At 57.5% G+C, this 27,201-nt stretch overlaps 1 protein-coding gene across 4 annotated transcripts in view; it reads right to left on the bottom strand.

Annotated features, from left to right (window-relative positions):
* Nucleotides 1-27,201, bottom strand: part of Ccdc57 (coiled-coil domain containing 57) — an 82,574-nt gene that overhangs the window by 3,196 nt on the left and 52,177 nt on the right. For 2 of the 4 annotated variants that reach the window (XM_076870931.2, XM_076870933.2), the window contains 2 exons: nt 22,441-22,575; nt 21,480-21,690 (listed from right to left, as the gene is read on the bottom strand). The exons of 1 other annotated variant lie outside the window; for it this stretch is intronic. In XM_076870931.2, coding sequence (XP_076727046.2) covers nt 21,480-21,690; nt 22,441-22,575 — 346 coding nt within the window. The remainder of the gene's footprint in view (nt 1-21,479; nt 21,691-22,440; nt 22,576-27,201) is intronic. One more of the 4 variants, XM_076870932.2, reaches the window with a different exon arrangement.

Raw genomic sequence — 27,201 nt, 5'->3', positions numbered from 1 at the left:
CTAACTCACAGTAGCCTCAGCTGGTCTGACCAGTCAGGTTTCTGTGGGCTTAGCTGCTGACCTGTGTGCTGAGGCCTCTCCTGTTCCCATGGGCACCCTTTCACACCCAAGCTGGACACCAAGCCTCCTGGCAGCTTGTCCTAACCTGCTTTTCCATTAAGGCTGGTGCATCAGGTTAATCTGCCTCAGGTTATGCCTGCTTCAAAGCTTTGCAGGACCTCAGTGTGGGCTGACTGGTGGATGTGGACGGTGATTGTGACCCTGCCCCTCCACCCCTGGCCCTGTGTCTCCAGAAGCTGAAAGCACAGGACCCCACACGGTGGTGATCGAAGGCAGCAAGAGCCCAGCAACCCTGCTCTTCCTCAGCCACCCACCCTCCTGTTTTCCTGCAGCAGCCCCGGTCCTGGGGAGCTCTGCCCCAGATAGCCCATGAGTGGCCCATGGCCGGGGCTGCACTCCAGGCCTGCTGGACACCAGAAGCAGGACAGAGCTTGACTGGTGCCTTCCTGGTGATGGGCCCCAAGGGAGGCAGCCCGGCCTGGCCTTTCTCTAACTCAGCACCAGGGTGGGGGTCGGCAGGACCAAGGCAGATGGTGAGAGCTGTCAGAGAAGTGGCCCCAAGAGGTGGTCTGAGAGCCGGACAGCCTCTGGACCCCCTTAGGAGGGCAAAGGTGGCAGCGGGGAAGGAGGCCTGTGGCTCTGGAGGGGAGCAAGGCGCAGAGGCCAGGGCTGGGGTCAAGGCAGTCAGGAGCTGTGGCTTGCCCTTCAGAGGCCTGTGAACTGGCTTCGGAATCCTAGAGAGTGGCTCTGGCTTCACGCCAGGACTCTGTTCAGGTGGTCCATGGCGCCTAGTGCCCCGGTGAGCCAGCTGGTATGGGTGATGCTTCTAGATTAAACTCAAGAAGAGGAACTTGCACAGGGTCTACCTGCCAGGTCATGGCTCCCACTAGGCTCCCTGATACCCTGAGCCACAGACCACAGCCTGGCTGGCCAGGGGCCGTGGGGCTCAGTGAAGGCTACACAGAGAGCCAGGCCCTCATTGCCTGCCTCTTGCCCCTGCTGTGGCATCGTGGGAGAGCTAGCTCTGCTCTCCTGGCCAGGGTCAACTGTCCTTATCTACTGGTATGTGGCCACTGTTGGGGAGCTGCCCACTGGCCATGCTGTCACAGGCTGCCCAGTTGCTCAAGACACTGTGGGTCATGGACCAGGCCAAAGGCCTCCCCTGGAATGCTCTGGAGATGTGGCTGATGGCCCTTGGACCCCAAGGCTGCTGTCTGTCTCTCTGGAAGGAGAGGTCAGGGGTGGCATGCGGGAAGCATGCGCAGGGCAGGTTGGCCAGGCCAGGCCCGCAGCCAGCACCGAGGGCTGCCCACGGGACACCCGGCTGGGGGTGAGGCTCCTAGCTCTCTGCGACCTCCCTGCTGCCTCTTCTAGTCTGACTGCAGTCTCAGCACACAGGTGTGCTGGGGGGCAGAGACCCCACGAACACCAAGTACCGGTGAGTTCAGTGGATCGCAGACGTGGCTCAGAAAGCCCACGCTGACCCAGCCTGGTGCTCGGCACTCAGTGCGGCCTATAGGAAGGGGTGGACGGAATTGTTCCGCAAGTTCCAGGGCCAATGGGCCCTGCTGGGATAGTTGGGAGGCTGGGCCCTGAGGCCCAGGTCTGGGTGGAGGTGGACGGCGTTTGATACCGCCTTCCAGTGGCTTGGAGAAGATATGGGACCAACACGCAAGCATATCTGTCTGGAGCCAGGCCTGGGCTGGAGGTCAGCCCTCTCACCTCCTGCTGCACAGACAGGTGCTCAGGATGGACGCTTCCAATAGGCTCTCCTACAGAGCAGGAGTTGGCTGTGGGCCCTGAGTCACTGAGACTTCTGCAGGTCTGGGAAGGGTCAATGCCTGCATTTCATGGATGAAGGGTCACATCAGAAAAAGCTTCTGTGTCCCCTGGGGAAGGCCAGTCTGACCTCCAGCCCTCCTCCCATGAGCCTCCTGGCTTCTGTCCTTATTGGTTTGGGACACAGGATGCTACAGCAGGGAGCCATTTCCACGTTCTAAGTCAGAGGCCACTTTCCTAGCCAAATTCCTTGACTTTGGGACATTGAGGGAGCACAGGGCCAAGAGAAGCAGCTGCAGCCCCTTTGGCAGGTGTTAAGGCCCTTGGTCAGGCCCCTGGGCCCTGGAAGGGACCACACCTGCCGGCCTTCTGACGTGGCCCCACGCACCCACAGGGGCATCCTATAGCGGATAGCTGGGCTGCTCCTGCTTACCTGCAGGGTCTTTGCTGTCAGCAGGGAGGTTCGGCCCTGGTCCCAGCTGACGCCTGGACTGTGCAGCTTTCAGCAGGGAGCTCTGGCAACAGTGTGAGTCCCAGGGGTGCCATCTCCCCAGGTTGGTGCAGAGTGTCAGAGTCGTCGGCGTCCCAGGGGGGCGTGGGTAGCACCTTCCATCCACCAGGGCCGAACGCGGACGTTCAGAAGGTACCAGAAACACGCCCTCCCTCGAGCCCCCAGCGCCAGTTCTGACTGGGCCATGACCAGGCAAACCTGGCACCATCCCACTAGGCCAAGTAGCTCGAAACTCAGTTGGGACAGGTGAGATTCCCTAACCTCGTTAGGCACGGTGGCGCACGCCTGTGATCCCAGTGACTCTGGGGGCTGAGACAGGAGGATCACAAGTTCAAAGCCAGCCTTAGCCATGGTGAGGCGCTAAGCAACTCAGTGAGACCCTGTCTCTAAATAAAATATAAAATAGGGCTGGGATGTGGCTCAGGAGTCGAGTGCCCCTGAGCTCAATCCCTGGTACCCCCCACCAAAAAAAGAAATCCCCTATTTCTATGACCCAAAGAGTAAGAGGCCTCACTGGAGGCCCACCAGTGTGTCCAGGGGCAGCCCTGAGGACAGTGGGCTCCTGTTTCCTGACTGTACATGACAGAGGATCGGGGAGGCTCTGCCCTGAGCAGCAGGTGTGCCAGGGGTGTGCAAAGTGAGTGTGCTTCCTCCTGTTTGCACTCTGCCTCTTTCAGGGCAGATGGTGGTCTCAACCCAAACCCATCTATACCTTCACACTGAACTGTGTTGGGCGGGGGCCTCCCAGTACCTGTCGGCCCAGCACAGTTTCTGGAACCAAGATGGAAGCCCTAGGTTGGTTTCAGGGCCACACTGAACATACTCAGCAAGAAGCCTTGAAGCTAGGAAAGGGGTTTTCAAGGGACTGTCCATTCCTCTCTGTTCCTGTTATCCAGAAAGGTACAAGGGTGGAAACTGGCCAGTTAACTTCATGAAGCAATTTTGCTTCCCAAACCAGACAAGAACACAAGAAGAGAGAATTACAAGCCTACCTAATTATAGGTAGCTGAAACCACGTATAAAGCAAGAGCAAATCAAATCAAATGGTATTTTAAAAACACATCATTAGCAAGTAGACTTCACCCCAGTAATGCAAGGCTGGTTCAACAGCACGCACTAGGATTCGCTGTGTTGATGAATGAGAAGAAAAAAACAAATCATGTTATTTTAATGCAGAAAAATAGTATATAAGGTCTAACACATGTCTATAGTGAACTTTTGGTAATTCAGGGCTATAAAAGAATTTTTCTATTTTCTTTTGGTTCTGGGGTTGGAACCCATGGTGCTGTGCATGCTAAGCACAAGCTCTAACACTGAGCTACATGACCAACCAAGAGACTCTCCTAACTGGATAAATGCCCATTGAGGAAGCACACAGTCCATCGCATTGAGTGAAGGAACTTCAGCTCATCCCCTTCCAGTTAGGGAAGGAGACAAGATGGCCCCTGTGATCACTCCTATGGTGGAGGTTCTAGGGTCCAGGTCACTCCAAAAGGAAAGAGAAAGAAGTGAGTGAAAGGCTTAGAAGAAGAAACCCACGGCGGTAACAGCCATCTGCTCAGCATGACAAGGAGCAAGGGCAGACTGCTGACGGTGACCGGGAAGCCCAGCAAGGTGAGCGACAGTCTGTAACTCCAGGGTACCCAGAGACACCAAGACAGCAAGAGACTCCAAACGAGCCTGTGGCCCAGTGTGTGGGGACAGAAGCCACACCAGCGCGGACTGTGGTGCCCAGGCCTGGATGGAGACAGCTGGTTTCAAGGGAGGCTCGGGCCGTGCTTCCTCAGGTAGTAGGCCTCCAAGACCAGCAGCCTCTCGGGGTTTGTCCCCCACACTGATTTAAAGAGCTCTTGTCCCATCTCTCTTTCTCTCGCTCCCTGTCTGGTGCAGGAGGTTGAACTCAGGGCTTCTCACGTGCTAGGCAAGTGCTCTACTAAGTGGCCCAGGTTGGCCTTGAACCGGGGTTCTCCAGCCTCAGCCTGCAGAGTCACTGGGATTGCAGGTGTGGGTCGCCACTCGGCCCTGTGCAGACCTGAAGTGGAGGCAGCTGGGAGGCGGCACTGTCCCTGCACACGGCCCCTGGGGCTGCCCAGGCCCTCCCGGGAAGCCTCGCTCTGCTGTAATGACTTCCCTTGGGCTTCCCTAAGTGCCACAGGGCGGAAGAATTAGGAGGCCTCCCGGGACCTGAAGAGGATCTGTGATGGACCCAGACCTCCCACTGAGAACTGCAAGTGGGTGGGGGGGCGCCTGGGCCTTTAAGGACACTTGACTGAGGAGCACTCCCCTCCGCTGGCTTTGAGAGTGCAGAGCTTGGGCTACTTCTTCTTGGGTGTTTTGAGGTGTGCATTCAGACAGCTCCCCTTAGACGGTGGCTTGTCTTCTCCTCTCCTGGACGCATCATTTCTAGGGCAGAGCTTTAACTTCTTTTTATCTTGGTTTTCAGCACTGGGAATTGAACCCAGGCAGCTCGGCTCTACCACTGGGCCACACCCCCAGCCCTTTTTTTTTTTTCATTTTGAGACAGGGCCTGGCTCAGTCACTGCAGCCTGACCTCGCAGCCTCCGGCCTCTGCCTCCTCAGCTGGGATCCCAGTCCTGCCACCCTACGAGCCCCCTCTTTTGTTTGCTTTACTTTATGGAAGTGGGGGGGAAGGTGGGATGGAAGCTGTCCAGTAGGCACCGGCCTTCCGTGGCCAGGATGTGCGCTGCAGGTGCCGCCGAGTGCCCTCTGCCTGTTCAAAGCTCCCTTCCAGGGCTGGGGCGGGGCTCAGTGGTGGAGCGGTCGCCTCGCACACAGGAGGCCCTGGGTTCGATCCTCAGCACCAGACAAAAATAAATAAGAATGAAGGCATGTGTCCCTCTATAACTAAGAACATTTTAAAAAGAAATAAGGAAAAGATCCCTCCTAGTCCCGATTCTCTGGGAGTCGTTCTGATTCCTGTTTGGATCGTGGATGCCTGTGATGTGATACATGATGAATACATACATTGATCTTTGCCCCTATTTCCTGCCACATAATTGCTACTGCCCATTCAACTGTCCCTCAGTGTCTACAAGGGTCGGTTTCAGGACACCCCTGCTGTGTCCTCAGGCCAAATGAGCTGTAAGTCCTTACATAAAATGGTGTAGCATTTGCACATGATTTAGGCAATCCTCAGTACACATACAGTAAATGCTGTGTCCACAGACAGTAATCACACCACACTGTCGGGGGAGAAGTCTACACATTCAGTACATAGATGCCATCAACAACCAACTTCTATTGGCACACGCCTGTATTCCAGCTGCTTGGGAGGCTGAGGCAGGAGGACCGCAAGTTCAAAGCCAGCCTCAGCAACTGTGAGGCGCTAAGCAACTCAGTGAGACCCTGTCTCTAAATAAAATACAAAATAGGGTGGGGATGTGGCTCAGTGGTTGAGTGCCCCTGAATTCAATCTCTGGTACTAAAAAAACAAAAACAAAGAACGAACTTCTGATCCCCAGTTGGCTGCCCCTTTCAACCACACCTGCATGTCAGTGAGGGACCCCAACCCAGGGATAGCCCTATCAACACTGCTCCTGAGGGAGCCTCCAGGCAACCCAGGAGGAAGGGGCTGGAACCTGGGGCGCTGGGCCGAGTGGGCTGCCCAGGCCAGAAGCCGCAGCCCTCCTCACACCTGGTCCTGGGCCTCCTTCCATCTGGCCCTCCTGAGATGCGTCCTTTGTGATAAAAGGGCCTAAGGGAAGGGGGTTCTGGGAGCCCTTTGAGTCAGGGTGGGTGGCTAGCAGCACAGCGACCACCAGGACTTGGCGTGGTGTCTGAGGAGGACCGAGCCCCCAGGCTGCGGGCTCAGTCCTTCTACAGGAAGCTGGCATCCAAATGGAGTGGAACTGTGGGACCAGCCGGCTGTGTCCTCTGAGAATTCAAGGCCTGCTTGGGGTGGGAAATGCAATGCACACCGATGGCCTGGGGCGTGGCTCAGGGGCACAGTGCCCACCTGGTGTGCGAGGCCTGGGGCCCCATCCCCAGCACCAAAACAAAAGGAAACAAAATAACAAGGGGCCGTAGGCCTGGGTGAGGGAGGGGAGTGGGGTTGCTGCGGAGAGGTGCCGGGCGCCCCTCCAGCTGGCGCAGGGCAGCGGGAGCAGAGTGGGAGAGCGCCGTGCCCCTGCCGCGCTCGGTCCTGAGGACGCCCGTGTGGCGTCCTCCTACTGCTGGTGCCCCCGGGCTCCACTCTGGTGTCACAGGCCCTGAGGAACTGCCCTTTTCACAGCGCTGGCTCTGGTCTCCTCACCTGTCTGCTTCTGTGTGCTGGGGACGAGCCCCGGCCGTGTATGTGGGAGGCCAGAGTCCACTGCTGAGCCACCTCCGAGCCTGAGGTCTCAATAGTTTGTGGGTTTTGTGGTCTCTGCCCATTAGAGACACTGGTTTACGGTTTTCTTGTGATGTTTTTGTTTGGTCCTGGTCAGGGTCATGCCGGCCTCAGAAAATGAGTTACAAAATCTTTCCATCCTTCCGTTTTTAAAAATGAATCTCTGTGGCATTAATGTCGTCTCTTGATTTTCTTGGTGGGGGGAACCAGGGATTAGACCCAAGGGTGTTGCTCCATCACTGAGCCACGTCCCAATTATTCACTTATTTTTCATTTTGAGACAGGGTCTCACTAGGTTGCTTGGGGCCTCGCTAAGTTGCTGAGGCTGGCCTTGAACTGTTGATCCCCTGCTCAGCCTCCGAGCCTGGGGGACCACAGTTGGCACCACTGCCTGGCCGTCTCTTCCTTCATGTTTCCCCAGACGGCACTGGGACAGGAGCCTTCCTTGAGGGAAGGCTTTGAGCTAGAGTCCGACTGCTTTCGCAGGCCAGGGTTCTTCATGTTTCTGCTTCTCCTTAAGTCAGGCCTGGGACCTGGCCTGGGTGACAGGCCTGCACCACTGCCCTGGGCTTAATGGTCTACATTTCTCAGCTGCCAGGAGATTTCTTCTTTGACCCACGGGTTATTTTGAAGTGTTTTGTCAAAACATTTGGAGGGCTGGGGCTGTGGCCCAGTGGCAGAGCGCTGCCTAGCATGTGTAAGGCACTGGGTTCGATCCTCAGCACCACACAGAAATAAGCAAACAAATTAAGGCATTGTGTCCATTACAAGTCCAAAATTTCAAAACATATATTTGGAGGTTTTTCCAGGAATCTTTGTTATTGGTTTCCAGTTACACGCCTTTGTGGTCAGGGGACATGCTGTGCAATCTCAGCTCTTTGGAATTTACCAAGAGCTATGTGTGGCCCGGTGTCCCGGGGCACCTGGGAAGAGCATGTGCTCTGCTGCTGCGGAACTCAGGGCTCAGTGCTCCTCAGGCAGGTGAGGTGGCCCAGCGTCAGAAAGCAAGACTACGGCCAGCTGGTCCACTTCAGATCCCAACTGGGTTTGCTTTCAGGCCACACATAGTTCCATAAAATAGAGTAAGTGTTCCAAGGACACAGCAGAAGTTGGCTCTGCAGACAGGGAAAAGCCAAGGAAAGTGGAAACAAAAAGCAAAAGGAGCATCTCACAGTTACCTCCTGGTGAGGTCGGGTGAGGAGCCACAACAGCAGAAAGTAACTGATGGTGAGCGTCGGGCCGCTCTGGGTTGACTTCTGTGTGAAAGGGTCATGCCCCTCCCAGCTGCCCGTGTGGGAAACTGGGCTGCTGCGGGCTGATTGTGGTTCTGTGTGAGGGTCAGGCCAGCCTCCTGCTCAGGCTCAGGCTGGACTTGGAACTTCAGCAGGAGCGACCCGCTTTGATGCTCAGCCTGTTCTGATTGGCCCAGTGCATCTGAACAGAAACCAGCGGTGCCCAAGTCCCCCACAGACCTGTCTGCTTGTCTGTCACCTGGAGATGGACGAGAGTGGAGGTCTCCGCCTCCCTGCGGTTCTGAGTGTTTACTTGTGGTGCTCCTGGCCCCGCTGGCTGTCAGGCCTGCTGTGCTGCCCTGGCTTCCCACTCCTGAGCAGGAACCTCCCTCCCGCCTCGGCCTCGGCCGGACACAGGTGTGTGCCGCATCCCTCTGGGACCTGAAGGGGCTGTAGTGCTGCAGTGCTCGGGTGGAGCCCAGGGCGCGGCACGCTGGGCCAGCTTCAGCCCCTAGCTCGGCCTGGCCCAGGCGTGCCCTTGAGCACAGGACATGGTTGAGTCTTGCCTTTTCTTCCAGTCTGCTAACAGAGTGGCCATGATGCTCATTGTACTTAATTACTTATTTATCTGCAGTACTGGGGATTGAACCCAGGATGCTCTAACCTGAGTATATCCCCGGCTCTTTTTATTTTTTATTTTTTAAATCAATCATTTGTTGGTACTAGGGATTGAACCAGGAGCACTTACCCAGTGAGCCACATCCCAGCCCATTTTATTTTGAGACAGGATCTCGCTAAGTTGTACAGGGCTTCCTGTGCTGAGGTTGGCTTTGAACTTGCGGTCCTCCTGACTCGGCCTCCAGAGCTGCTGGGACCACTGGCCAGTGCTGTGCCACTGAGCTACGTCCACAGAACTACTGGCCAGGTTCTTTGCTGTCCTCAACATCAGCCGGCAGTTAGATATTTGTGGGCCAGGGGCTCAAGAAAGACTCAGTGCAGGGCTGTGGCTATGGATGAGCAGTAGAGCGCTCACCTAGCACATGTGAGGCCCTGGGTTCCATCCTCAGCACCACATAAAATGAATAAAGGTGTTGTGTCCATCTACAACATTCAGTGCAGAGCACATCAGTCAAGAACAGCCCGCCTCAGGGTCGTTCACAGAGGAACTGAGGACAGCTGCTTTGGGACCCTGCCTGTCTGAGTCCTGTAGACTCCTCAGCAGGAAGAAGACAGATAAATTCAAGGGAGGCCAAAATGTGTCTGCTCAAGCGGGCCGGCTGCCACGCCATGTTAGGCAAGACCCACCAAACGACCCAGACCGAGATCCCCAGACCAGGGAAGCAGGAGGGCTGAGACCAGAGCCCACCACCACACACCCTGGGAAGCCAGCTCCGCTGGGGATCTGCTGCCAGGCCAAGATGGCCATGAGAAGCCTCAGGTAGTCAGCTAGTGTGGCGGTCAGCCCAAGTCCAGAGGGGACACTGGGCGAGACCTCCTGACACTCTCCCCCTGAGAGGGCTCCCTTCCTTCCTCCTGATGGACTCTGAGTCTCCCCTGGTGCTGGGCCCTCTCTCACGAAGATACCAGAACCACCAGTTCCACCCCAGGACCCTCCCGGGCTCCCCCTCCTTATCATCCGGGTTTCCTGTTTTTTCGTCTTTTTCTTTCTTTTGTTAATACCACCCAAAGAGTTTTTCTTATCAAATATTACATTTTAAAAAAATCTCTAGGGCTAGGGTTGTAGCTCATTGATAAAGCACCCGCCTCGCACGTGTGAGCCATTGGGTTCGATCCTCAGCACCACATAAAAATAAATAAAGATATTGTGTCAGTCTACAACCAAAAAAAATTTGTTAAAAAAAACAAAAAAAACGCCCCCACAAACCTCTAGAGTTCGGGCGCCGTGGCGCATACCTATAATCCCAGTGGCTCAGGAGGCGGAGGCAGGAGGATCACAAGTTCAAAGCCAGCTTCAGTAATTTAGTGAGATGCTCAGCACCTCAGTGAGACCCTGTCTCTAATAAAATACAAAACAGGTCTGGGACGTGGCTCAGTGGTCGAGGGCCTGAGTTGAATCCCTGGTACCTCCCCCGCCTCACTAGAAGTCATTTTTTTGGTGTACTGGGTGCTGCCCATGGGGTGCTCTGCCACTGAGCTGCATCCCAGGCGGTCACAAGTTGCTGGGGCTGACCCTGAAGGCGAGGTTCTCCTGCTCTGGCCGACCCGCGGGATTCCAGGAGGGCACCGCATGCTGGCCCTGATCGCTCCTCTGACAACATGGTCGACGCTCATTTTCTTCTAAATACATCGACACACAGTTCTTTCTCCTGTTTCTGTCACCAGTGATCACCTCTTGCCCTCTGGGTCTTCTGTGGTCTAGATGCTGCTGGTCACCTGTCCCTCTGCTGGCCTGCGTCCTGGAGCCGGGCTCCTGCAGTCCACCCATCTTCCCTCCCACCGAGGACGGAGGCCTATGATACCTGAGTCCAGCTTTTTAGTTGTCCGTGGGGAACCACATTCTGGCAGAAGCAGAAAGGCGTGCCAGCCCCTCCATGTTCCCGGGACAAACACCACTAGAAAGCAGGCTGCGGGGGTGGGGGGTGGTTCTTCACCTATTTGCTTTGCTTTAAAAGTCACTTCAACGTTGGTTACTTTCCTGAGTGGAGTAACAATTTCGAAAGAGCCACTTGGGCCTCCGTTTCCGATTCCTGGACCTTAAAGGGTCCTCGGCACTTGTCAGGGCGAGTCAGGCCAACTGGGGAGGCCACCTGTACCCCAGCGACTTGGGAAGCCACGGCAGGAGCCTGTCAGTTTGAGGCCGGACTCAGCAACTTGCCAAGAGTCTGTCTCAAAAAGTTAGAAGTGCTGGGTGTGGCTCAGGGGCGAGCACCTGCTGGGCCTGTGGAAGGCCCCGGGGCCAGTCCCAGCACCACAAAGAGAAGATGAGTCAGCAAGGCACTGGCAGACGGGGTTGCCCACCCCAGGCAGGACGGTGACCACCACGCTGGTTCCCTCATTTCCCCAGCTGCGGCCAGCTGTGCCCACGGCTCCGGAGGTCACAGCGTGATGGGGCAGAGATGAGAGGTGAGTGGCTCTGGGAGACGGAGCAGGACAGCCCCGCCTGCGGGGCGCTGGGGGGACAGCCGCCCTGGGTCCACACGAGGAGGGCCCGCTGAGCCCCCCACGCCCTCCTCAAGCCCCCCTCTCCCTCCCGAGGCTAAGGCTTTTCTTGCCGCCCATCTCCCCTGGCCCTGGGAGCCCAGTGTCAGCTGCTAGCTCCAGCGCCCGCCTCGGCTGAGGGGGACCCAGTGGCCAGTGCTCAGTGGGGGGCAGGCGGGGCCTTAACAGCACCAACGTCTATCTTCTCTCTCTAGGGGTGCTCCTCCACTGAGCTACACCCCAGCGGGGCTGGCCTTGAAACCCGAGATCCTCCTGTGTCTGCCTCCCGGATGGCTGGGATGCAGGCCTGCACCACCAGACCACCCTCAGCTGTGCAATCTTTCTAAAGTAAGTTTTTCTTCACGGAAAAGCTGATACTTTTTTCCCCTTTTTTGGTCCTGGGGATTGGGGTGCTCCACCACTGAACTCCACCCAACCCTCTTTATTGTTTACTTTGAGACAAGACAGGGTCTCATTAAATTGCCCAGGAGCCTTGAATTTGCAACTGTTTTGCTTCAGCCTCCCCAAACACTAGGATTACAGGCATGTGATCCTGCTGCACAACTAGTGTGATTTTCCAAAGAACAAAACTAAACATTAGGAGACTGGGGTTGTGGCTCAGCAGTAGATCACTTCCTTGCATGTGTGAGGCACTGGATTCGAATCTCAGCACCACATAAAAATAAAAAAATAGATAAAGATATTGTGTCCATCTACAACTAAAAAAACATTAAAAAAAATGACTTTTGGCTGGGGATGTGGCTCAAGTGGTAGCGCTCGCCTGGCATGCGTGCGGCCCGGGTTCGATCCTCAGCACCACATACAAACAAAGATGTTGTGTCTGCCGAAAACTAAAAAATAAAATATTTAAAAAAATTTCTCTCTCTCTCCTCTCTCTCTCTCTTTAAAAAAAAAAAAAAAAAATGAGTTTAGCATTTCTTTCTAAGCTGTGGCCTCTGCTGGGGGATGAGATGAAGAGCGAGAACCTGCAGGAAAGCCCTCCCTGCTCTGACCAGGTGGAACCTGTAGGGTGCAAGTGGGAGAGACCCCAACCTCCTGCTGCCCAGTCTCCAGCAGCCACATTCCTGGGGTCTGACCTTTGCACTCCGGCCACACCCTCTCCCCCATCCCTCTTGTGGAACTCCAAGCCGCAGCCTCAGGGGAGGCCTGGCAGCCTGGGTGGTCACTAGAACCCGGGCTGTCTCCCACCTGAAGGCCAGGTCCAGCCTGGCCTTCCTTTGCACAGCTGTGGGGAGAGCAGGAGTGCTCCGCAGCCCTCCCGCAGGGCCACTTCTGCCCTTCCCAGGAAAGAGGTGCCTTTCAGCTGCACCCGCATGCCTAGCTCTCCTGGTCTCCGTGAGCAAGATGCAAGTCCTCAGCAGGAGAGAGCCAGATCTGAAATGGCCCCCAGCTAGGGACAGGGACAGCCTCCTTGGAAACTTAAGAACTGCGAATAAAACAATGCTGAATACCAGGTTTCATTTATCAGATTGACAAAAAAAGAAGAAAGAGCCCCAAACCATATCTGAGAAATCTGCCAGAGCCCAGGGAGGCAAGCAGCACCCCAGCCCGAGGGCCACCGGTGGGCTCTGAGAGCCATGTTCCTTCTAGAGACCTGTCCTGCAGCCACTACAGAGGAGGGACGGGAAGAGGTGGGTTCAGATGTGCCATGTGAGGGCCCTGGGTTCTTCCCCTGAGCCACGAAGGGAAAAGGATCCTCAGCTGCCAGACAGGAGGGGCCGCAAGGCCTGGGAAGGGCAAGAGCCTCCAGCCAGCGCGGGCAGGCAGGGCGCCGGGCAGGCAGGGCGCAGGCAGGCAGGGCGCTGGGAGCCCCCACCCCTCAGGCAACCGGAAGGAGAGGCCATGAACCACTGGTGTGCGGAGGGTGCCTCCCGCTGGCTGGCTGGCTGGCGGGCCACGGGAATGGGGAAGAGAGGGCTACCAGCTGCAGCTGTGGTGTGGAGCCCCCTTGGCTCCCAAGGGTCCTGGCATCTGGCTGCATGTGGGACAGACTCTGGGGTCTCCTCATTTCTCACTCCTGGAACAGACGTTCAGGGTCCTGAGCTGCTTCCCAGAGGTGGTGGAGGGCTCTGGTCCTCAGGTGCCTCTGCCAGGGGACAGCTGTGGACTGGCTGGCCTTTGCCACACCCTCCAGCAGGCCTGTACTCTGCCTGGTGCTGGGACTGAGCCCTGGCCTGGGGCAGCCAGCAAGGGCGCTGCTGCTGGGCTCTGCAGGTCTGCTTGCCCTCTGAGATCAGGGCTCCCTTCCTCCCAGCCACCTCCACCGCTGCTTCCAGACACCCTGCCTCCCCTTCTGAGCCTCCAGCTCTCCCTGGAATGCTCCCTGGGGCTGCCTAGGCCGGACCCTCCTCCACCTCCAAGTGGCTGAATTGCTCTTTCTTCTCCAGGCTCCTGGGGAACAATCGCCTTATCCAGCAGGCTCCACCGGGCGCAGCGTGTGTGGGTCCTGATCCAGCAGGCTCCACCGGGCGCAGCGTGTGTGTGGATTCTGATCCAGCAGGCTCCACCGGGCGCAGTGTGTGTGTGTGGGTTCTGATCCAGCAGGCTCCACCGGGCGCAGCGTGTGTGGGTCCTGATCCAGCAGGCTCCACCGGGCGCAGTGTGTGTGGGTCCTGATCCAGCAGGCTCCACCGGGCGCAGCGTGTGTGTGGATTCTGATCCAGCAGGCTCCACCGGGCGCAGTGTGTGTGTGTGGGTTCTGATCCAGCAGGCTCCACCGGGTGCAGTGTGTGTGGGGGGTTCTGATCCAGCAGGCTCCACCGGGTGCAGTGTGTGTGTGGGTTCTGATCCAGCAGGCTCCACCGGGCGCAGTGTGTGTATGGGTTCTGATCCAGCAGGCTCCACCGGGCGCAGCGTGTGTGGGTTCTGATCCAGCAGGCTCCACCGGGCGCAGTGTGTGTGGGGTTCTGATCCAGCAGGCTCCACCGGGTGCAGTGTGTGTGGGGGGTTCTGATCCAGCAGGCTCCACCGGGCGCAGCGTGTGTATGGGTTCTGATCCAGCAGGCTCCACCGGGCGCAGCGTGTGTATGGGTTCTGATCCAGCAGGCTCCACCGGGCGCAGCGTGTGTGGGTTCTGATCCAGCAGGCTCCACCGGGCGCAGTGTGTGAGGGGGGTTCTGATCCAGCAGGCTCCACCGGGCGCAGCGTGTGTGGGGTTCTGATCCAGCAGGCTCCACCGGGTGCAGTGTGTGTGGGGGGTTCTGATCCAGCAGTGGGGGTGGGGTTCTGTTCTTTTCAACTTTTCCACTTTCTTTTCTTTCTTCCTTTATTTGTGGTGCTGGGATCTAACCTAGGGGTACTCTGCCACTGAGGTCCATTCTCAGCCTTTTTATTTTTATTTTTTCGGAGACGGGGCCTCACCAGGCTGGCCCTGAACCTCTGGAGCCGCTGGGTCCCAGGCTGGGGTCACAGTGTGTGGGCGCACACACTTGTGGGGTGTGCGAGGAATCTGGAGCTTGCTGATTACCTCTTCTCATGCCTTTTATTGCTACAGAACTTGAAAATCCACCTGCTCAGCTCCAAGAGAAATTGTTGGTATTTTGATTAAAATTGTGGTTTGTGACTTGGGTTTATCACATCTGGTACTTCATCTGGGAAGTGCCTGCTTTTCACGGCTTGCATTTTTTAAACAATGCTGATTAGTCTCTAATCAGATTCACGTTTTTTTCTTTAGGGTCTTTCTGGATCTCTAGGCTCAGATTCCCATTCTCCCCTTATCTCTGCACAGGTTGACTGGTTCTGGCAGAGAGGTCAGGGATTAGGACAAAGCCTCTCAGATGTCCCCACCCACAGGGACATTCTTGGAGCAGATAGAAGGAAAACAAGATAACTAAGTAAAACCAGACCACTGTGCCGGGAAGAAAGCTGGGCGGGGTGACCGCTGGACAGGCCAGGGGAGCATCTGGGAGGCGGGCAGCACTGGGGGTGGGCAAAGTGCTGCAGGTGTGGAGGTGTCCAGCAGGGAGCTGGGCTGCAGGGCAGGCAGCAGGGAGGTGGGTCAGTGCTAGGCCAGCGGCTGCACACCCCCAGCTGCTCCTCGGAGACTTGTGGAGGCTGCTGCGAGAAGGAAGGTGAGAACACGCCTGGCCGGGGTGGACCCCGAGGGTGGGAAGGGCTGGGAGACCCCACGGTGCTGTCCCTCCAGGGAGGGACCCGAGTGCAGGTCTGGATGCTCCTGACCCCAGGGGAGCAGGCTGGGAGGGCGGTTCTGGGGACACCATGCTGCCCGGGGACCGTGTTTCCTCTGCTGCGCTCATACCCTCAGAGCCTGGCCAGCAGCCAACTGCAAGTGTCACACAGTCGTGGGCAGCTGACAGCAGCAACCAAGGGAGATGGCAGTGGCAACAGTGTCAGCCACATTTAATGACCCGAACTGAAGAAGTGCCAGGTTTGTGGCACGCCTGTGACCCCAGGGACTTGGAAAGCCAAGGCAGGAGGGCTCAAAGTTTGAACCATTTAGGAAGACATCTCAAAAATTAAAAAATAAAGAAATAAAAGAGCCAGGTTGCAACTCAGTGCAGAGCACCCTGCGTCCGTCCAGCGCCCAGCACTAGGCCCAGCACTGGGCACAGACACACACGAAGACTAAGCGGGACACAGGCCCTGAAGGCTCCTCCCAGGCTCACGCAGCTCCCGGGCCACCTGCCTGGCCCTGAGGGCTGCTCCCCATGCGCTCTGACCCAGGGGTCTCCCACCTCCTGCAGTACCCACCTGTCAGCTCCAGGCCCATCATCTGCCACCTGCCTCTGCTGCTGCCCACAGGAACTAGCCTCTCCTCTGCTGCCCAGTCAATGCCAGCTGCACCCAACAGGCTCCCCACCTCCAGCTTCCACCCGGGCTCACCCCTCCCTTAGTACTGCCTCCTGCAAAGCTTCCTGAACATGTCCTCCCCGCCAGCTCTGCTCAAGTCCCTCAGCCAGGGACGATGGAGTGACAAGCTCACTGCCATCACCCTTCGGCTGCCAGTGTCCTTCACCTTGAGAAAGCAGGAGCCACTTTACCCTGACCTTAACTGACCCCCGGCCACATTCCACGGGGACCCCTTCCTCGCTCCGCGGTCTTCATCCTGAAGCCCCCACACCACACGGAGCACATGCAGCACACCCGGGTCCCTGTTTGGGGGATGGGTTGAACCTCTCGTTACCCCCCAGTCCTTTTTTGAGACAGGGTCTCTGAAGTCGTTCAAGCTAGCCTCTATCTTGCGCTCCTCCTGCCTCGGCTCCCCGAGTCCCTGGGGTCACAGGTGTGCACCACCGTCCCTGGGTGTGAGCCAGGGCTCACTGGCACGTCACGCCTGTGTATTAACCTGCCTGAGCCGCGGCTGTGCCCAGTGGCAAGGGAGGGTAGGTGGCTGCCAAGTCCAAGGCATCTCTCAGGCCTCCACAGAAGTGTGCTGGCCTCTGCTCTGAGAGGGCTCTCAGTGAGGGATGGCAGGAGGCCCGGGCTGCAGCCTGCCCCTCTGGAAGCCCGTCAGTGGACGCCCTGGCTCCCAGCACGGGGACGTCTCACTGCGCTGCCTTCCTTCTCTGCACTGATGAGGAGCCAGTCCAGCCTCACCGTGACATCTACTCTCTCAAACAGCTCTTTTCTTTGTTTGGGTGGCGGCGGGGACACCAGGGATTGAACTCAGGGGCACTTGACCCCTGAGCCACATCCCCAGCCCTATTTTGTGTTTCATTTACAGGCCTCACAGAGTTGCTTAGTCCTTCGCCATGACTGAGGCTGGCTTTGAACTCACAATCCTCCTGCCTCAGCCTCCTGAGCTGCTGGGATCACAGGCGTGTGCCACCTCGCCCAGCTTCTTGTACAGCTCTTGGGACCGTGGTATCACCCTTGGTGGCCTGAGCTCTGTCATACCTTTTTCACCCGAGGGTCATGTTTTTGGTGTTGGGGACTGAACCCTGACCTCGTGCAGGCAGGCAGGTGACCTTCCCCTGAGCTATATCCCAGCCCTCTTGGTTTACTTCCTGTTGAGGCAGAGTCTGGCTCAGTGCCTGGGCTGGCCTTGTACTGTGCTCTTCCTGCTTCGCCTCCCAAGGAGCTGGGGTCACAGGTGTGGCCCCCACGCCCAGCCTGGGTTTCTTCTCTCTCTCTCTTTTTTTTTTTTAATTTATTGATTTTTAAAATAGAGGACAGCAGAATGCATCACGGTTCGTGTTACACCTGGAGAGCCCGTTTCTCCATGTCTCTGGTTGTCTATGAAGCACATTCACAGCGATGCGTGTCTTCATCCGGGTACCTGGATAACGATGTCCGTCACACTCCACTGTCATTTCTGGGTTTCTTCTTAGGACCTCTGTTCTGTTTGGGCCTTGCAGGCCTCCTGGATCAAGGAGTGGCTTCTGGTGAATGACATTTCTAGGAGGCCCTGGGCCTGTGCCAACTGTTCCCTCCCTCCTGCTCCCCTTCCTCTGCTGTGGTCCTGGAGGTTGAACCCAGAGCCTGGGGCATGCTGAGCACAGCCCGCCCGAGCTGCCCCTCGGCCTGCCTGGGCTTTCCTGGTGGCTCCTGGTGTCTGGGTCTGCTTTCTGGCTGCATTTTCTCTCTGTAAGTACGGAATCTATTTTTTGTGGTGCTGGCACTGGACCAGGCCTGCACACACTAGGCAAGAGCTCCACCTGAGCTGTGCCCAGCCCTCTCACGTTTTGAGGTAGGGTCTGGCCTGAGCTTGCTCCTCCGGCCTGGTCCTCCCAGGCCGCTGGGTTGTGCCCGTCGCAGTGTTGCTGCCCCACCCCCAGGGGCACAGGCGAAACCTTCCCAGCTCCGCGTGGGAATGGCTTGCGTTAGCTGCTGCCTGGTTCAGAGTCGCTCTGACCTCTAGGGCCCCGGTGGTGTGAGTCTGGGCAAGGACTGACCTGGGTGGCCATGTGCAGACACAGCTGCTCGAGTGGATGGGAGGGAGGCTGGCCCTGAGGGCTGCCCTTTATGAGCTCCAGCTTCTCGGGGGGCACTCATCCTTCAGCACCCACCCTGCAGGGCCTGGCTTCCCTCACCTGCTTTCTGGACTCTGGGAGGCAGTGACACCAGATTTCAAGTTCACTGGTTTGACCAAGGTGGTGGGTGGCAGCCAGCTTCAGCCCTCTCTCCACGTGAGCCCCTGGTTGGGGCCAGGCTACCTTCCTGGCCCCTGGCATCCCCTCCCGTGTGAGTCCGTCCAGTGGCCGTCAGTCTCAGGATTTAGGCTGACAGGGCCAGCGGGTACCTCTACCTAAGTGCACTCAGATGTCAAGCCACAGGCCTCAAAAGGTTTCCAAATAAGACAATCGCTGTTACTGGAAGAAAGACCTATCAAGAAGTCATTATGGGAGATTTAGAGAGTAAAAATGGATAAGTAACAAGGAATTTGATCATATTTACTCCATATATTGATTCACACCTGTTATCCCAGAGACCTAGGGGCTGAGGCAGGAGGACCACAGTTGGAGGCCAGCCTGGCGACTTAGTGAGGCCCTGTTTCAAAATAAAAATAAAAAGCCCTGGGTGCAGCTCAGTGGTAGAGCACCCTGGGTTCAGTCCTCAGCTCCTGGGAAAAATTCCATTTAATTTGAAAAGCAAACATGAATTGAAAGTCAGTGCCACGGGGAGTGAGTGACAAGGCAGCCTTCTCTGCCCAAGCTGTGTGGGGCAGGGGCCACAAGGCCTCGCAGCAAGGGCCTCTTTGGCCACATTTGTCAGAACACATTTTTGATTTAAAGAAGCCAATGCAAAGCTAGCATTCCTCCTGCTCCTCCTCTAAGTCATTCCCAGCAAGATCACAGCAAACAGAAAGTGCCTTTCATTAAAGCTAAGAGCAGGGCCAGCACAGTGGCCACGCTGGTCACCCAGCGACTCTGGAGGCCAAGGCAGGAGGATCCCAAGACTAGGCCAGTCGGGGCAACCCAGACAACTGTTTCAAAATAATGAATAAATTAAAGGGCTGGGGTTGTAGCTGTGGTGGAGCAGCAGGGGCCCAGCCCCCAGTAACACACCCCCCCCCAAAAAAAATAAATAAATAAAAAAGAAGAAGAAGAAGAAGAAGAAAGGAGGAGGAAGAGGAAAGAAAAAAGGAGGAGCTGCTTCAGTGGCTCAGCCAGTAGTGTCAGCTGCTCGGGAAGCCGAGGCGGAAGGATGGCTTGAGCCCAGGAGCTGGAGGCCGTGGGCAGCACAGGGAGCCCCTGCCTCCATAGGAAGGAGCCAACCCAACACACCTTCACCAAGAACCCCCAGGCAGCCCTCTGTGTGCAGAGACGCCCAGTGCAGAGCCAGGACCCGCAGAGCAGCGCGGCTCAGTGCTGGGAGAGGAGAGGGGCCCGGAGCAGGACTCAGCGGCGGAGCTGGGACAGGGACAGCACAGTACAGCAGGAAGAGACGCCCGCCCGGGGAGCACCAGGAGGGCTGTCCTCAGAGCCACCTCTGCAGGGAGCAGGAGCCACACTGCTGAGGCCACTGGGCCAGCAGACCAGGCCACGCTCGGCCTCCAGCCTGGAGCGCAGCCGCTGACCCCACCTCCCCGGAACCTGCCACACTCACTGGCCGGCCCTCCTGACCTGCCAGCAGTGCCCCTGTGGCCCAGCAGGCTGACCTACAGAGACAGCAGCCTTCCTGGCCCCTGTCTGCGGAACCCACCCTGCCCAGCCTGCCAACACTCCATTTCACTGAACACAGTGTGGTCCCATTCCAGGACGAACGTAGAGCCAGAGACCTTTAAACTAAAGAGCCCAAATATAATGAATCCTCAGAACACGAGAATAGAGTGGGGGACAGGGAACCTCGTGGGCTGGGCCTCAAGGCTGCACAGAGAAGGAATGGGAGCAACCACCAAGATTCTGAGGAAGAAACACCAGGGAAGACCCGACTGGCCCTCGACACCACTGCACTGCACGCAGGCAGGGGGACCGCAGAGGGCCGGGAGGAGCTCTCCACCCAGGAGCAGCCTGGTGCCGGCACCTGCAGCACCACCTCACAACACAGCACGGTAAGTGTGCGGGCAGGCGTGGACTCACACTAAAGCAGTGAAGCCAGAGCTGCCCTAGAAGACATGGACAATAAGGTCAGAGTGGCCTTCGTGGGCCCCCAAAGCTAGAAAGGATCATACACAAGGTCACTAGCTAAATGAAAGTGAGAAACAGGTGCATAGCAAAGGCACCACAGAAAGGGCTGGGGCGGGGGCTCCGTGGTGGAGCGCTGGCCTTGCAAGTGGAAAGCACCGGGTTCCATCCTCAGCACCATAAAAATAAATACAGATATCGTGTCCACCTGCAACTAAAATATACCAAAAAAAAAAAAGCACCGTAAGAAAAGTGAAAAGCTGGGCATGGTGCCACTCCTGGAATCCCAGGGACTCAGGAGGCTGAGGCAGGAGGATCCCAAGTTTAAGGCCAGCCTGGGCAACTTAGCAAGACTCTCACACTAAAAAAATAAAAAGGGCTGGGGATGTGGCTCAGTGGTGGAGCACTGCTAGGTTCAATCCCCAGGACCAAAAAAAAAAAAAAAAAAGCCAAACACATGAAAAACTGGCTATAGATATTTATGAGTTTTGTCTCAGAAATAACCTAATTTCCAAAGAATTTCAACAGTCTAGCAAAGATGGATGCTGGGAAGACTGGTGACAGCGTGCAGGAAGCTGCCCTGGACGCTGCGGGGTGGGCTGGCCTGCCGACACCTGCCAGATGCAGTGCCTTTGGCTTGTGTGCCAGGGCTGAGCGGGCGGGCGGGCGAGGGCGCTACGCTGCGGCACAGCCCTAGCCTTCGGATTTTGTTTCCGACTGGGGTGGGACCAGAGGCCTTCTACCTTTTTATTGTCATTCTGAAACAGGGTTTTGCTAGGTTGCTGAGGCTGCCCTGGAACTGCCGGCCTCCGCTCCGCCTCCCAGGTGGCTGGGATGGCAGGTGGGTCATGTGCTCAGCTGTGAGCCAGAAGAGGTGCGTCTGGGCAGGGGCTCTCAAGCCAGCCACACCCCTCCCTGCGGCCCCCACAGGCCTTTCCTCCCTCCACCTCCTGCAGGAGCTGCCGCCTGCACTGTCTAAGAGCAGACCCTTCACATGGGTTTTCCTGAAAACTCCGCCTGCCCAGAAGTGTGCCCAGAGCTGTGGCCTGTGGTGCCAGGAGTGGGGCACGGGAGGGGCCTGTGACTTCCCCTGGCACCAGGCCTCCTCCAGAGAGCAGCCTGTGCACACTCGTCCGTCCCGGCACACCCGAGGGGCGCCGTGCTGGCAGGGTCCTGCTCTGCGGGGTACGGGGAACGGGCTGCAGGCAGGGCGAGGGGCTGTGGGTTTATGGAGCACCTGAACCAGAGCCAGGAGGCCAAGGGCATCAAGGCAGCGCCCGCTGGGCGTCAGCCTCAGGGAGTGGCGGGCACACATCAGCCGGGGCAGGCAACTCTCCTACCTGGAGCTGAGTCGTCCTGGGAGGGGAGGCCTGAAGGGCTGGAGCCCAGGTCTAGCAACCTCCAGGTGTCCTGGAGGGAGCTGCTGGCCAGCGAGGACGACCCGCGGGTGTGGCAGCTGTTCTCCTCAGGGACCGGAGCCTGCAGGGGCTTCCTGGGCCTGTTCTCTTTCTGGGGTGGTCTGCAGGTCACCCAGGGGGCTTCGTGGGACCTCTGTAGAGTGAGGAAAGGCTCGGTTGTCTTGGAAGTCCCTTTCTCTGCCCTGCTCCCTGGGCCTCGTGGAGCCAGCAGCCGGGCTCTGAGGCAGGAGAGGCAGTCGGGAGGACGGCGGGAGGAGGGGCCTGAACACTCTGGGACCCAGCACCGGCAGTCCTGAGGGCAGGGCTGCGCTGACCACTTTCAGGTCAGAGAGACCCTTTAGAAGGGGGGAGCCGCCTGTCCAGCCTAGAGTGGAGCTGCCCGGGGTGCCGGTGTCCCCCCAGCCTCCACGCCCTCCTGGCCACTGGCTCCCCTGTGGCCCACCCTGGGACCCAAGGGCACTTGCTCCCAGCACAGGCTCCAGGTGTGGTGAGCCCCAGCACCTGCCCCCTCTGCCCGGCTCGCCCTCACCTGCTGCACCTGGGCCGCTGCACCTGCCCTTACCTGCTGCACCTGGGCCGCTGCACCTGCCCCACCTCCTGCACCTGGGCCGCTGCACCCGCCCTCACCTGCTGCACCTGGGCCGCTGCACCCGCCCTCACCTGCTGCACCTGGGCCGCTGCACCCGCCCTCACCTGCTGCACCTGCCCCACCTCCTGCACCTGGGCCGCTGCACCCGCCCTCACCTGCTGCACCTGCCCCACCTGGGCTGCTGCACCTGCCCTCACCTGCTGCACCTGGGCCGCTGCACCTGCCCCACCTCCTGCACCTGGGCCGCTGCACCTGCCCCACCTCCTGCACCTGGGCCGCTGCACCTGCCCTCACCTGCTGCACCTGGGCCGCTGCACCTGCCCTCCAGCCTCGCAGGCCCTGGCTCCTGCCGACGGGGTGTGCCGAGCCGAGCTGGCTGTTCCCCACGCATTCAGAAAGACGCTCTTTCTTGGTGTGCTGGGGGTCCTGCTGTGGCAATGTGATAAGAAGGGCTCAGGTGATGTCCACAAGCTGTCCAACGGCACTGACGACACTCGTCCCCAGAACTCTGGCATTATGGACTCACTTCATTTGGTGACCCGAGGCATGGCCAGGCTGGGGAGGCTGACTCCACCAGCCCGGACAAGGCAGGCTTCCTGCAGTCCAGCTATGTGCCTGCCTATCTTCTGGGGAGGGGACAGCAAGCACTGTGCCCCTGGACACCAAGCAGAAGCCCACGGGTTCTGGCCTGCAGAGGACAAGTGGGACCCCTGAAGGTGCTGGCCTTGGCCTGGGGTGGAACTCGGCCTGCGATGGACATGAGCGGGCCCAGGACCTGTGGGTGTGTCGCCAACCAGGCCACCCTGCCCACTCCTGTCCAAGGGCTTGATCACACCCTGCCTCTGGGGAAGGGCGCAGAAAAGCAGGCAGAAGGAGGACCAGGAAGGACAGCCCCAGAGGCATGGACGGAAATGCCCAAGAAGCCAGAGAGAAGCCCCACGGCAGACGCAGCTGCATGGAGCGGAGGGCATGGTGGCCAGGGGGCCAGGACCCCCCTTCTCTCCTGGGCACAGCGGCAGGACACCAGCACATCAACACATGTGCGGGAGGTCTGTGGCCTTGCTTGGCCATGTCCATCTGCCCATCACTTAATTCACAGTTCCCTGGGTCCCAGTGGCCACCGGCTTCCTGTCAGGCTGACCCTCTGCTTCTTCCCAGGGCAAGCTCCTGGGTGAGCCTGCCCCGTCCCTCCGTCCAGAACCCTGCCCTCTGCCGAAGCTCAGCTTGCCCCTGGACTGGGCTGTGTGTGTGGCCTCGGCTGTGGAGGCACCTCAGATGGACCACGCCCGACCCCCCCCCAGCTGACTCCCCCTCTCCCAGCCCACAGCCCACAGCCCACCTGTCTCTGCCTCCAGCCCCGGCCCCTGCAGTGGGCTCTCAGCTCCCCAGGCAGAGCCTGACTTCCAAACTCAGAGTGGCGTCACCTCAGGCCACAGCCTGACTTCCTCCTGGCTGGGGCCAACTCAGAGTGGCGTCACCTCAGGGCAGAACAGCCTGTCCCTCTCTACTGGCTCTTTTTGGTGTTGTGGTGCTGGGGACTGGACCAGGGCCTTGTGCCTGCGAGGCAAGCGCTCTGCGGCTGAGCTGGTCCCCAGCCCCAAGCTCTCTTATTCTGAATAGTCAGGAAAGGCAAACGTGCTCTGGGAGAAGACATCTACAGCACGCCCAGCAAACATGGCTCCGCCTCAAGACTGTGTAGAATTCTCATTTTTTGTTTTGTTTGTTTTTCTCTCTCTTTTGCAGTAATTAGGATTGAATCTCGGGGTGCTCTACCACTGAGCTGCACCCCAGCCCTTTTCATTTTTATGTTGAGACAGGGCCTCACTAGGCTGCCCAGGCTGGGCTGGGACTTCTGTTCCTCTGCCTCCTGAGTTGCTGGGGTCACAGGCGAGGCCACCGTGCTCAGCCTCAATGATATCCTTTAAAGAAGCCAATTATTAGCAGTTTGATTATTGAGCAAGGCTGGGGACCAAACCCAGGGCCCCACACAGGGTGGGCACGTGTGTACCACTGAGCTGCAGTTTTGAGCAGTTTAAAACACACGCATGCACACACAATGCCAAGGTGCAGCCATCGAGTGGAACTGCGGCTGCGTGGCAGCGCACACCAAGGCAGGAGAAGGCTGCCCAGGGCAGGAGCACATGGTCCATGCTCACGGTGACCAGCTGCAAGCCTCTGCCCAAGGTGTGAGCCAGCAGTGCTGCCCTGCAGGCAGCGTCCACCAAATGGAATATTATTCAACACTAAAAGGCAACGAGATGTCACCACGGACAGACAGACAGACCCCTCAGCTGCACACGACTAAGCCTAAGAAGCCGGTGAGAAGGCTGCAGGTTGTGTGGCTCCAGCTCCCTGGGTAGGAGGGCAGAACCAGGGAGACAGGAGGGTCAGCACGGCCAGGGGCGGGAGGGAGGGCGCTGCAGAGGCGGACACCTCTTCACCCACCTGCCCAAACCTACAGAAGACTGCGTTCCAGTGTGGGCTCCTCCAGACAGCGCATACACCAAGCACCACAGCAAGCACCACAGCAAGCACCACACCAGCACCACACCAAGAACCACACTAAGTAGCACTCCAAACACCACACAAGCACCACACAAGCACCACACCAAGCACCACACAAGCACCACACCAAGAACTACACCAAGCACCACACCAAGAACTACACCAAGCACCACACCAAGAACTATACCAAGCACCACACCAAGAACCACACTAAGTAGCACTCCAAACACCACACCAAGAACTACACCAAGCACCACACAAGCACCACACCAAACACCACACAAGCACCACACAAGCACCACACCAAACACCACACCAAGCACCACACAAGCACCACACCAAGAACTACACCAAACACCACACCAAGCACCCCACCAAACACCACACAAGCACCACACCAAACACCACACCAAGCACCACACCAAGCACCACACCAAGCTCACACCAAGCTCAGACCAAGAACCACACCAAGCTCAGACCAAGCTCAGACCAAGCTCACACTAAGCTCACACCAAGCACCACACCAAGCTCACACCAAGCTCACACCAAGCTCAGACCAAGCTCAGACCAAGCACCACACTAAGCTCACACCAAGCTCAGACCAAGCACCACACCAAGCTCACACTAAGCTCACACCAAGCTCACACCAAGCTCACACCAAGCACCACACCAAGCTCACACCAAGCTCAGACCAAGCACCACACCAAGCTCACACCAAGCTCACACCAAGCTCACACCAAGCTCACACCAAGCACCACACCAAGCTCACACCAAGCTCACACCAAGCACCACACCAAGCTCACACCAAGCTCAGACCAAGCACCACACCAAGCTCACACCAAGCTCACACCAAGCTCACACCAAGCTCACACCAAGCACCACACCAAGCTCACACCAAGCTCACACTAAGCTCACAGTAAGCACCACACCAAGCTCACACTAAGCTCACACCAAGCTCACACTAAGCACCACACCAAGCTCACACCAAGCTCACACTAAGCACCACACCAAGCTCACACCAAGCTCACACCAAGCTCAGACCAAGCACCACACCAAGCTCACACTAAGCTCACACCAAGCTCACACCAAGCTCACACTAAGCTCACACCAAGCTCACACCAAGCTCACACGAAGCTCACACCAAGCACCACACCAAGCTCACACTAAGCACCACACCAAGCTCATACCAAGCTCACACTAAGCTCACACTAAGCTCACACTAAGCTCACACTAAGCTCACACCAAGCTCACCCCAAGCTCAGACCAAGCACCACACCAAGCTCACACCAAGCTTACACCAAGCTCACACCAAGCTCACACCAAGCACCACACCAAGCTCACACCAAGCACCACACTAAGCACCACACCAAGCTCACACCAAGCTCACACTAAGCTCACACCAAGCTCACACTAAGCACCACACCAAGCACCACACCAAGCTCACACCAAGCACCACACTAAGCACCACACCAAGCTCACACTAAGCTCACACTAAGCTCACACTAAGCTCACACCAAGCACCACACCAAGCTCACACCAAGCTTACACCAAGCTCACACCAAACTCACACCAAGCACCACACCAAGCTCACACCAAGCACCACACCAAGCTCAGACCAAGCACCACACCAAGCACCACACCAAGCTCACACTAAGCTCACACCAAGCACCACACCAAGCTCACACTAAGCTCACACTAAGCTCACACCAAGCACCACACCAAGCTCACACCAAGCTCACACCAAGCACCACACCAAGCTCACACCAAGCACCACACCAAGCTCAGGCCAAGCACCACACCAAGCACCACACCAAGCTCACACCAAGCTCACACTAAGCTCACACTAAGCATCACACCAAGCTCACACCAAGCTCACACTAAGCTCACACCAAGCTCACACTAAGCACCACACCAAGCTCACACCAAGCTCACACCAAGCTCACACTAAGCTCACACTAAGCTCATACCAAGCTCACACCAAGCTCACACCAAGCTCACACCAAGCTCACACCAAGCACCACACCAAGCTCATACTAAGCTCACACCAAGCTCACACCATGCTCACACCAAGCTCACACCAAGCTCACACCAAGCACCACACCAAGTTCACACCAAGCAAGACCCACAACGGGAAAGGGGGCTATAGGAACTTGGCACTTTTCACCCAATTTTTCCATAAAACTAAAACTGCTCTGAGAAATAGTCTATTAATTCTTTTAAACATTTAATATTTAAATAATAATATTGAAAAGAGATGGCATCCTGTTGACCTTCAAAATTACCCACATGCAACAAACTGAAGGATCTCCCTGTGCTTTTGGGGGTGTAAGCTGGCCCACTAGCTCTAGACTGTCATTTGGCCATGTCCTAGGAAGATGGACAGGAGTCAGGTGCAGTGGCACACACCTGTGACCCCAGTGACTCGGGGGCTGAGGCAGGAGGGTCACAAGCTCAAGTCCGACCTGGGCAACTTAGCAAGACCCTATCTCAAAATAAACACAACAAGGACTGGGGGTGCAGATCAGAAGTAGAGCCCCCCCTGGGTGTAGT

This window comes from Callospermophilus lateralis, chromosome 11, assembly GCF_048772815.1.
Source record: "Callospermophilus lateralis isolate mCalLat2 chromosome 11, mCalLat2.hap1, whole genome shotgun sequence".
NCBI lineage: Eukaryota > Metazoa > Chordata > Mammalia > Rodentia > Sciuridae > Callospermophilus > Callospermophilus lateralis.
This window is presented reverse-complemented; position numbering and strand designations above follow the sequence as displayed.